Source organism: Hirundo rustica, chromosome 1 (assembly GCF_015227805.2).
Source record: "Hirundo rustica isolate bHirRus1 chromosome 1, bHirRus1.pri.v3, whole genome shotgun sequence".
NCBI lineage: Eukaryota > Metazoa > Chordata > Aves > Passeriformes > Hirundinidae > Hirundo > Hirundo rustica.
The window spans coordinates 43,431,350-43,443,364 of NC_053450.1; the positions used below are offsets into that span (position 1 = coordinate 43,431,350).

The window sequence follows — 12,015 nt, forward strand, 5'->3', positions numbered from 1 at the left end:
TTACAGCTCTGCCCAGTGTTGTGTGCTGCTGGGTGAACTGAACAGATCACTCACAGCACCTTGGCACCTTCTGTATCACTGCAGGTGTTCTGAATCAGGGTCTACCTTTCTGTCTTAGACAGCACCAAGCAGGGTGAAGCCAACTTAGTCATGTCCAGGCTCCACTAAAGTTACATATAGATAAAGTTAGATGTAGATATTGAATTATAGCCCTCTCTTCTGAAGCAGTTTCTACTCTCTTTAAAGCATTTCTTTCCTATCCTTTTTGACTGAAAAGGTTTGGAAAGTTTGTATTCATTTTCTAGCACTTCAGTTAGGAGGCTTAATTTGTGCAGACTTTACTTCTGTGCATTTTTAGAAGTTCTAGCAGTGCTTATTGATTTAGTCAGCTACATGGAGAAATACCCTTTCAGGAGCACCCCCGGATCATACCATACCTGCCAATCTTTGGGTGTCCATGTCTGGGCAGAGAGGTAGGACGACCATTAGAGAGAGAACACTGCACACTGTGGCCACCAAAAGCAGCAAAATTAGTTTAATTTCCAAGTTTCTTCTTTAAATGTATTAATAATGTTTGCATGTGTCAGCTCTGCTGAGGTGGCATCTCAAGTTTTAAATTAATATTGTTGTAATGCATTTCTTTTTAATTAAAAAAGAGAGCTCCCTTGTAGGAAATTTCATAAAACAAAACCCATTAGTAATAAACAGATTAAATCTTTGTCAGTTAATCAACACTATAAACTTCTGAGCATTCAGAGAGCAGTGTGAGATAACACTATCGTCATAATAAGAGTGTTTGAAATCATCAGGGATCCTACTGTGCTGTTTGGGTGGTGAGAAAATAATGATTGAAGATGGGCCCCCCAACAGAGCTCACATGTGAATTCCCCTAAAGATTAAAGCTTGCAAAGATCTGAATTTGATGTTGGGCCTATCTCTAATGAAATTTTTTTAAAAAGTAGTAGGCAATGGTGGTGGATAGAATCAAGCAAGTTATTAAAGATGCTTAAATGAAAACCTGTCACAAGGCCACAAAGTTTTTGAGCTGGTGGTCAGTGACTGATCATGGGCTGCAAGCTTCACACCTTTCTCAGAGCAACTGTTCCCAGCAGATCCGAGGCTTTAACCTGCGGTGGAGATTGCCCTGCAAATTCCTTAGGTTCTTCCACCCTGAATCCTCAGCGCAGTCATTTCCATCAGAACGGTGGCAGTCCTCTCATTGCACATGTGCCAGGGTTCTGCCCAGGTCCAGCTGTCTCCTGGGGATAAAGAACACAATGGAAGAGACCGCGTAGCTTTGGGCAGGGTCCTCTCTGAAGAAGGCTGAGCACAGTAGAGCAAGACAGGGTGTAACCTGTCTGGATGGTAGTTTTTCAACACCTCCCAACCCTCTATCACTTGGAATAATGCACATTTAGAAGGTTATGCTCTAAAGACATTGACAGTTTCTCCATTGCTACTGGGAATGTGTCATAGCTCCTCTGTGTCATCCTGGGGGGATCTTTGGAGCCGTTGGGATTATTTGGTTTCTTTCTTTGAAATATATGAAAAATTGAAGTGGGCTGGAATAAAAATAGGGGGAGTGAGAAAAATGAATCATGTTTGTCCACACACAGCAAACTTAGTGGGGTGGGTTAGCAAGAAGTTATCACCAGGGGGACAGCAAGTGGGAGTCATACATAATTATTACCTTTTAATTTCTCATCTTTGTCTTTATTTGGTCACTGCAGCCATAATTGCATGTGTTTTGTTATAGAAGTGCCCAATCAGTTTTCTTGAGGCATGAATTAAACAAGCAGTAATCTATATTATAAAATATATTCAGTTTGGAACACTGTTATTGCTGAAAATACACAATGAATGTTAGGTTATACTGCTGCCTCCAAAGATCTAAATTCAAATACAGTGTTGGAGTGTAAGTGAATTGGCCATTCTTATTTTATTCTTCATATACTGGTGTTGTATCAAATTGCAGCCTGCTTGATAAATATCTATTCTGGAAAAATAAGAGTCCCAGTTCCTGCTCCTTCATTAGAACTGAGTCCATAGGCATCTGTAAAACAAGCAAAACCTAACATGGATGGTTCTGTTAGAAAGGCAGGAGCTGAGCTACACTGGTTAATTTCATAGATGTTGAGGACTGTTTCTTTTCAGAAGTCTTTAGCTTCCATGACACTATCACTTCTGAAAATCAGATGCTAGGTTCTCACTTTTCCACTCCTTCCAACTGGACATCAGTGTGCAAAAGTAGAAAATATTTAAAACATCCCTTTCTTTTCCTCATGTATGTTTTCATATAATATGTCTTCGACAATTTTCGTGGGGGCAAATTGTTTATAACAACTTCCTTTGCATTCATAATAGTAAACCTTTTATTAAACACCTTTATGAAATGCTAGGCGTAGATTTACTGGGAAGGGAATGAGAGAATAAAAGAGCTGTTGCATCCTTACTAACAACCACATAATGCGTTTTGGTGCTATGTGTTTGGGTCTGCTTCTGCCTTTGAATCGTGTTTGTGCATTTGGTGAAAGAAGCACAGATACTTTTTGTTTTGTTTTTTTAAATACTGAAGTGAAAGATCGCTTCCTTTCAAGAGGCCAAATGCCCTGGTTTGGCAAAATAGGCTGCTTGCAAGGATCTGTGTGATCCTTCTGATCATGCAGCTTTCCTACAATGCTCTGTCTGTTATTTGCAGGGTGGGTGATCTTCAGATATTAATGGGTCTTTAACTCCCTTCTAAAAAAGGACAATGTGTCTCATGATTATAATGATTTATCTATTCATCTTGTCTCCCTTACTTTTTCTGTTCTCTCTCTCTCTCTCTTTTTTTTTTTTTCTTTTTCTTTTTCTTTTTTTTTTTCCTTTTTTTTTTCTTTTCTTTCTTTTCAGGATGGAGTAGGTGTAGATGAGAAGCTGTCTTTACGGCGGGTGGCCGTCGTAGAAGATTTCTTTGACATCATCTATTCCATGCATGTTGAAACTGGGCCCAATGGAGAACAAATCAGAAAACATGCTGGACAAAAGAGAACGTATAAAGCAGTAAGTAAAAAAAAAAAAAAAACAACCTGCTGAAAGTGAACACAAATCTCTAAAAGTTTGCGTTATTTGGGTTTAGTCACATGGCATGATGTTAGTGGGGTTTTTTTCAACTACATTGGTGCTGACACCCTCAACTCTAAAACTGATTTCAGAGATCTTTCATAAGTATATGAAAACATATTGTTTAGAAATCACATTTGCTGTGTAGTAAGGGCCACATCCACTGAGTTCACTAGAGATTCTCTCATTGGTACAAGACGAGAATTTGCTGTTTCTATAAAGATTTCACAATTTTTCTAATAGCTCTGTATTCATTAATTGCTATTAAATGGATGAAGTGTTAAAGAAGACTTAGAAGGTATTGTCACAACTTGGCTAAATGGATTGCTGTATTTCAGCATATAAATGAAGGTGCCTTATAATTTATTGCCACAGACTAAGTAATACTTAGTGGTTTAAAGGTATGAAAACTTGTAAATGTCCTAAATTCAAAGGGCTGGAAAACTACTAGGTACAATAAGGAAAGTGTTGAAGGGGCACCTCCCATACCTGCATAAACTGGCTAGGTAGAGAGAAAATATTATTTCTAAAATTTTAATTGCATCAGTACAGTCTTAAAATAGCTATAAATAGCTTTTGTGATTAGTGACACAAATATAACACTTTACTGTCTTATGGAGAACAAATGAAACATTTGCTACACTTTCCTAAGGTGCTTAACATGCATGGTCTTGCCTGGATTTGGGTGACCAACTTTCCATGTGCAGGTCTGTGATAGTGCCAGGCACACTCAGAGCTTGATCCTGACCCACCTGCCCAGCTGTTTCCGGTTTCTGAAAAGCACCAGGGGCTCCCCCAGCATGGCAGGGGGCCCAGCCAGGGCCCATCACACACCCCTGGCCAGACTGCAGGGCATTCAAGGCATCTCTCCCCCTGGTCCCAGTGGGATGATGCTGGCAGGGGGCTGTGGACAGGGCCCTGAGGTGACCTATCACCCTGAACACAGTTCTTCATCTTAAAAACAGCCTGCAGTTATGTGAGCTTTTTTTCATCAGAGGTCATCAGAATGGGGAAACTCCAGATTTCTGATTCAATTTTGTCTGTGAGAAACAGCTGTTTTTCCATTACTGTTTTTTCTCCCATATAGCAATCTTTTCTCTGTATCTGTGAATCCCTTCACAGATATTTTATTTATAGGCTATTTCAGATGGTTTGTTGTGGGATAAGCTCTTGGCAAAATTTCTTATAATTTGTTCCCAGAGGTATTGACCTTAAGATAGTCTTATAAAGACATCTTTCATCTGGGTGTGCTTTTGTAAGGCTTGAAGTGTTATTTCAGGGTGAACTAACGCAAACTCTCTAAATTAATTTTCATCTTGCACCTCAGCCATTTTGATACTTGGTCTTCTCTTTCAGAAAGCATTAGAAAAGTGATATTTTCCATTGACCTTTATCTTTCTATTTTCTTTTACCTCAGTAGGCTGTTCGAAGGTATAGGTCACAAACGTCTTAGAATAATATACAGTTATAGGGAATGCTGCCAACTATAAATACAATACTTCAAGTCATGATCCCACAAATGTGTGCCAGGTATAATATTTACTACTGTAAGAATCCCATGATTGCAGGTCAGATAAGAAATTTGTTTACTGTGAATAGTGTGAAAGACTAGCGTAACTTCAGTGAGAAGAACTACTTGTGCAGATTCAGTAGCCTACACCATAGTTTTATCTTTTGTCAACTTTTATTGCAATTGAGACATGAGCCCGTTGCGTTGTTAAGGATGCCCAAATATAAGTTTTTGACATTATCAGTCCATTAATTTAATTGTATATTAATTTATCAAGGGCATTGAGTCATCTTTCCCAGTGACAGGATTCACATATATAATTTTAAAAGACTTCCATAGATTTAAAAAATGGAAAAAAGACTCCAGAAGAAACAAATTTCAATTCAATGCTCTCTATTCTGACATAAGAATTAGGATAAGTAAACAGGCAGCAAACTCTACCAGACCATCTGGGGAAACCCATGCTCCTTTACTGGACCTGTCCATGAAAATGCCTTTAGTAAAATTAAGAGCTGTAGTGTCAGTCTGTTCCAGGAAGCCATGCAGTATCTACCTCCTTTGTGGCACTGTAAGGAGGAAAAGGGTAATATCTCGGGTAACTGTCTCCCAAAACATGATACTCTAAAAGCTTTATAAATCAAACTGAAGTACTTTGGCGGGGTTTAATTTCATTAAGTGAATCTGGAACAAGATTAATTTAGTCTTGTTTCTTTATTCACATGTCAGAAGTGAATCATCCTTGAGATCTCTCCATGTATTAATCATGCATAAGTATTCACCAAATGGCTGGAGTGAAGAACTCTTGTAGGAGACGTGGTTCACAAACTGTATGCTGCAATTGCTATTTGTAATTTACCCCTGGCATATGGTCACATTGTTTCTGTTCTCTCACTGGATAACCAAAACCTTTTAACAGAGAAATTACAAGAAAAAAACCACAATTTTGGTACAAAATTCCTGAACTTCTGAACTTCATAAATACTGTCATGGATTTTTAGTACCTAAGTATTCCTGAAAAAATTAATGGCATAACCCGTGAGAATTGCGACATATCAATTTTAGGTAATTAATTTGCTTATATCTGTGTGAGCTTCATTTTCAACAGTGAACTTGCTGCACTCAAAGTTTTGAATACGCTCAAGAATGATTGGAAAAGTAAGGAAATTGTCAAAGGTGACTTCATTAACTAGTCTGCATTTACATAGAGTAACAAATGTAGTGTAGCTAGAGTCTTTTTAATTTTTGATAGAGTCACCCTGGATGCTGGAGTGCTAAAACACGTCAGAATGTCTCTCTAAAAATGTGTTCAGAACACTTGACGAATTCAGGGGAATCTGCACTGCCTTGTTTATGTTAACTGTGTGGAAATGCATGATATTTTTACAACTGATTGATTTGTGTGGAACTTCCTACACCGGCGCTGTGGAGGCAGATAAATAGGATGTGGTGCTTCAGACCTGTTAAAGAGCAGAGTACTGGAAAGAGTCTTTCCATTTTAATTGGGCCAGCAATGTACCAAGCTCGAACTTTAGGATTTTTGACACAAACCCTGTAGATAAATGAGGAAAATATCTGTCCTTCAATATTTAAGTTTAGAATAAAGTCCCATTCTCTTCTCCTCTGCCCACTACAAGACACATAGGGATTTGTATAAACTCTGTGTGTAGGATGAGGGAGAGTAACCTTAAAAATATGCAAAACAGAGGAGTATCCTATTTAGCTGTCAGGTTTTGTGTTCATTTTGGGTGCCTGACTTGTATACAAGGTAAGATTGGTGTGCTGTGTTCCTTGCCAACATAACTTCAGGTAGATCCATACCAGCAAATAACCCAGACCTGGCTTATACATGTAAAATGAAACCAAGAATTTTAAATCATATCCAAAGTATGCCAGACTGAAGGAATAGTTAATATGGTGCTTTTACTCTTAGCTATTTTCCCAGTTTCCAGGGAAGTTTACAAACAGGGAAAACATTGAGGTCTTGATCTGGGAGATAATTCCCTCACAAAGGCAGGATATGTGACCCAAAGCCTGGCCAAGTCAACTGCTCCGCAGGGGCACAGGTGACTAGGAAGATGCAGAAGGTGAAAAGAGCATGTTCCTCAGGGCAAGGGAAAGCAGTGGTACCCAAAGAGGTCCATGTCCTACATTCCCCTGGGTCCTCTGCTGGGCCTCACAGCAGGTGGAGTGAAATGCTGATGCAGGCAAAGTTAGGAGAAAGTACCGGGATCTCGCAGGGATATCTCCACAAGCAGTTGCTGCCACACCTCAATGTCTAAGAGGAACTGCTTTGCTTTGGGGTAGTACTTTTCAATCTGTGTTCTCAGGGAGTTATTTTTATATAGGCATCCCACTCTGAAAGGAGAACTGTGGTATCAAACTGGGGATGGGGATGCATGGGAGAGAAGTGTTCCGGAAAAGAATCCATCTGGTGTATTTGGGAAAGGCATGCAACAAGTGCATAGCAGGCTTTCTGTGCTTTGTAGAACTACATTTCTTGATTTAAGCTATTCATCTGTGTCTACAGCTTAAATACTAGTGCTTAGGGGTATATCAGAGGTGGGAGTAACTGGTAAAACTTGTGGCTACAGTAGCAGCATAAGCAACAGGCTCAAGCTGTCAGGACAACTCTGTGATTCACTGCAAACGGGGAAAAAATAGCCTTATTACACTTTTCAAGAAGAGCAAATGGTCTGTGATGAGGCTGGCGACCTAAAACATTTGTGTTACCTCTCACACCCAGCTATAGTTAGTGTCAGGCCAGATGAAGGGATTAAGCCCTATATTTCAGAATAGATTTGATTTTCCTTACTTTGTTTAAATATGCTTAAAAAAGATATTAGATTTTCATTCATTTTAACAATTGAGGAGATGCGTCACCTTTCTATGTTACATCTGGACACATTTTCCCACAACACCATCTAGCTGGGAACTGTGTCTAAGTCTCATTAGCTACCTTAAGCACCTTTAATTCTATGTATGTATTCTATTAGAATATTTTAACTATGAAGGATGATCTGTCTGTTGAGCCTGTGAGTCTCTGTGCAAAACCTTGAAACATTACAGCAGTGAACTTGAATTGTAAGTGAGGGTTGTCATGTCTCAGCAGGTGAAATGGGTTGGTTGATGAGACTCCCAACCCAAGGATGAAAATAGAGCAACTGGGTTGATGAGCTGGAAGAAGCAGGCTTGTAAAACATGGGGGAGGTATTAATGTGTTAAGGGAAAGTAGCTTGAGACAAGACTCTCATCAGATAGATATGGGAATGTCTGGGGTCTTGTGCCTCATCCAACTGTTTCAGTGATAAATGTTTCTTGATTTTTGATCAAGACTTTGAGAAGCTTCCCATCTCTCCTGTCAGCCTAAGAAAAGGTTTTCAGAGACTGAGAAGCAAGGGGTTACTCTTTTTTCCTCCCAAAACAGGAATGTGCTTGTGAGTCCCCCGTCAGCATCACACTGAGTGTGTTTTCCTCAGGGAATAATTTTTTGACAGGTTGCACTGTGAGATAACATCATCTCCTTCCTGATCAAACAGGGCTAAAGCAGGATTGGGGCTTGGCTGGTTTCGGTACAGGACAGATTTTGTCCTTGGGGAAGTGGAAGAACTTGAGCTTTGTGCGGGACCTTAGCATCCTTAAATTCTCCCTGCGCACCGTTCTTGTGTGCATGGCAAAACAGCCAAGCCCCGCACACTTTTACTCTATGAGCTTGTTCCTGCTTCTTTGCAAAGGGCGAGTGTTCAGTGTCCTGGCAATTGTCCCACTAGCAGGTGTTTCCCATTGCTTCCCTCACAGAAAGCAACTTCTGCTGTATGGGGAGAGAGGGGAAAGGAGCTGTGAAGTGCAAGTTTAGCACATTAGCGAACAGCATTTCCCACATTGTAGCGGGGTAGTGAGCTCTTGATAAAACTCCCAGCAGTGACAGATCTGATTTCCTATGTCATCCCTCTATTCTGACCTCTTGCTGAGGAAAGGAGAGGGCTTCCCTTGGCTAGCTTGCCCTCCTGTCATCAAGAAACCAATTTCTGCCACCTGGTTTGATGGCTATGGGCCCAGGACAGATTACCATCTTCACTCTATCCCTGTCTTTCTCTCTCTTTCCGTCCTCCTGAGTCTTCTTTTGACCATCTTTCCCCCCTTTACCCTCCTTAATTAAAAAAAATACAAACACACAGGCAAAGTCTCTATTCTGACACATTGTATCTTCCAGACATTCATCCTCCATGTTAATTTTTTAGAGGTTAATAGGTTCTCTTGCAAAATTTCGCTCCCTCTCCTCACATTTGTCTTTCCTACTCTGCCATATGTGTCCTATAATCTGCCTTTCAGTTTAGGACTTGTTAATTTTCCAAGTAAAAATTTAGCTCTGAAAGCTACATCATCACAACATCCTGCACTTAAATCATCTGAGTATGGGAGAGCATAAAGGAGACTTTGCTTCTTTTCCCTGCCTGTAGTGATGCAGTAGGAATGCAATAGGCTTCTCACAGACAATTAGGACATTCATTGCTTAGCTCCAATGTAAATCAGATTACATGCTCAGGTAGTGGATTACTTGCCTGTACTAGTTGTGCTCTTCATGAGATCCAATAAACAAGCCTAGACAGGCCTTCATTGCTGGGCAATGTTTTGGATGCAGTCATATATGTCAAAATATACTGAAGACTTTTTGTTAACGGTAAAGTAAGATCATAAAAGCTTTGGCTCTGAAGCCACTGAAGTCAACTAATTTTCCTCTCAATTCAGAGTTAAAGGAAAACATATTTAGATGTGCATGGACTGTATTGTTAGGAAGTGCTTGCTTCTTATCCTATAATTTCTGAGGCTAAAACAAAACCTGTGTAACTTTTGCACTTTTTGCTTAATGCTCTGGAAGTTCTTCTTCATATCATCTTCTTCGTATCTTCATGTGTTTCTTCTTCATATATCTTTACAATGTAAAAAAGAATATAGCTATAATAGCTATACCTGGTACACAATGCCTAACACAAACCTACTAGAATCTGCTGTTTTTCTGATTTCTCCATGATACAGAATTCATCTAGTTATTAGATAACACATCTCTACAAGCAGCAGAAGATCTACTCATGTGCAATAAAGTAAGAGTAAGGAATTCCATAAGGATATTTCTAGAGCTTATATATTTGAGAAAACTATACTTATAATTTTTCTTTTAAAATAAATCTAAGTAATTTTATTAATATGGTAAATCAGCACTCATTGGTCTTTGATTGGAATGGGCATGGGCATGAGAAGTTTCTTGTAAGTCATGCCAAAAATATGCCAGTCCATACAGAGTATGGATGTAAATAATGCAATATCCCCCACTACTTTTTTTCTAGCTTTTTTTTTTTCTTAAAACGTAGAAGCATGTGCATTTTTTTTTTTTTTTTAACATGGATTTACAGTAAACCAATATTCTTTTTTTTATAACACATCACTAAAAAAAGATAGTCTGGCTATATATTTTATTAGCTAATAGACTTGATAAGAGGGCTAGGAGCTGGGCCATAGAAGGCAGTGAGAGGATGCAGCATCAGCAAGGATTGAGTAATTTCTTTCTTCTTTTGGACAGAATAAAGGACAGAAATTATTTTTCCTGATGAAATCAAACCACTCAGGTATTTCTGTATAATTACTTAGAAAGTGTCATAGGCCTCCAGGTTGTGTGTGCTCTGAAACACTCACATGCAAGCCAGCTCCATGAATTATATCAGTCCAGTCTTGTCCACAACCTGGTAATCTCTACTGCCAGCTGAAATATAGGATTTTTATGTTCAGCCTTGTGCTAATTTGGTTGAGCATTTCTTGGCTACAGCTGGTTCAGAGATTGTCCAGAACAAGCAGTGGCTATCTGCATCTTATAAAGCAGAGATAAAAGGCAGACAAAAGTCTGGGGGTGTGAAATTGTGCGGTTGGGGGGAGAAAATTCATAAGCTTTCTGGCAGTGAAGGCTGGAGAGACCTTTCTTTTCAATATATTCAGGCAACAAGAATAAGGAACGTTGTGGGTTATGCTCCTTATGTATCTCTTTTAATGTGATTCCTGTTGTGTTATACCAATTTATACAGGCTGAAGTCTAGGAATGCCAGTGATTGATTCAAATTATAAAATAAACAGGGGTGGAAGTCAGTGAAATCTGGAGTTATTTAGGGAAGGGCATCCTTAAAACTGTGTTGCAGTGGGAGGTTGGAGACACGAGCATTTGCTCTGTGGACAAATTTGGTTATAAAACCCAGTTCCCTTATAGTTAGTGGAGCATACCTATCAAATCTGGGCCTTAGCTCACTTTCTCTTCATGGAGGAATTTCACCTTGTTTGAGCAGAACTGGAATTTTGACAGAGATGCTTGATTAGAATAAATGGAGCATTCCTATCAAATGCAGGGGACTAATGAATCCATTGGTAAGCTCCATTAATTTCAATACTGTGCTAAACGTGTTAAATGTTATAAGAGAGAGGTTGCTGTGTATGTGCACTTTCCAATTTTTTCAATGCCAAATTCTAGCTGATTTTGGGTTCTTTTTTTAGTTGTCATAATGCATGAGTATAACCGGTATTTTCATGTTTAGAAAGGTAAATAGGTATCTATTCTGTGGGTATAAAAACCAGGAAAAAATAATCAAAAAATATATTTTTAGTAGGACCTCCCATTCAAAAGTGGCTTCATTTAGTGCCTTAATTTTCAGAAAAGTTGTTTTAGGCCCAGAAAAAAATCTTTGCCAATTTCCATCACAGAACAATATTTGCTTTGATACTAATTCTCTTTTCCCTCCCCAATAATATTTCTGTTATATATGAAAACAACAACATTAAACAGCCTAAAACCCCATGCTATAAACATGATGGTATATTTTGCTTTCTTATTTTATAATGCATCATTTCTGTGTATTGATTTGACACATGTCACGTCAACAGACACTAATTAAAACTCCACCTATTTTCAAAAATACTGCCACTGATAAATTTGGTCCACGGAGTTTTAGGAAATGTAAGATTCAACACAGGTTAAGTAGGGGACAAGCCAAGTAGAAGAATGTAAGATAGTTAAAACTGGCCATTCCTCCTCCTCTTAGCACCCCTGTGAAGGGCAGAAGTAATTTGGACAACATTTGCATCCAGTTAAATAGTGATCTTGGCCTTTCTGTAGCCACACTTTCATACACATCATCTCCATTCTTCATTTCCTACTGAGGCTTACATCTCAACATAGTGCTTGATAGGAAATCAAATCTTGCTGTAGGTTTTACAGTAGGAGAGTACAAGCAGATTAACAACTCATTCTCTTAATGTCTCTTGCTGGGACTTGGTCTTTCTTTAAGCATTATCTCCAAAATAAGATAGCTACCACTGTTGGGAAAAAGGAGGCTAGAGATTCATTACAACACTTGAACTGTTCAGTG

General features: G+C 39.0%; 1 protein-coding gene across 5 annotated transcripts in view; it reads left to right on the forward strand.

Moving 5' to 3' along the window:
* The window catches only part of NOL4 (nucleolar protein 4), a 190,692-nt gene that overhangs the window by 33,184 nt on the left and 145,493 nt on the right, over window positions 1-12,015 (forward strand). For all 5 annotated transcript variants that reach the window (XM_040081638.2, XM_040081648.2, XM_040081612.2 and 2 more), the window contains exon 2: window positions 2,893-3,042. In XM_040081638.2, the coding sequence (XP_039937572.1) occupies window positions 2,971-3,042 (72 nt within the window). In that variant the 5' untranslated portion in view covers window positions 2,893-2,970. The remainder of the gene's footprint in view (window positions 1-2,892; window positions 3,043-12,015) is intronic.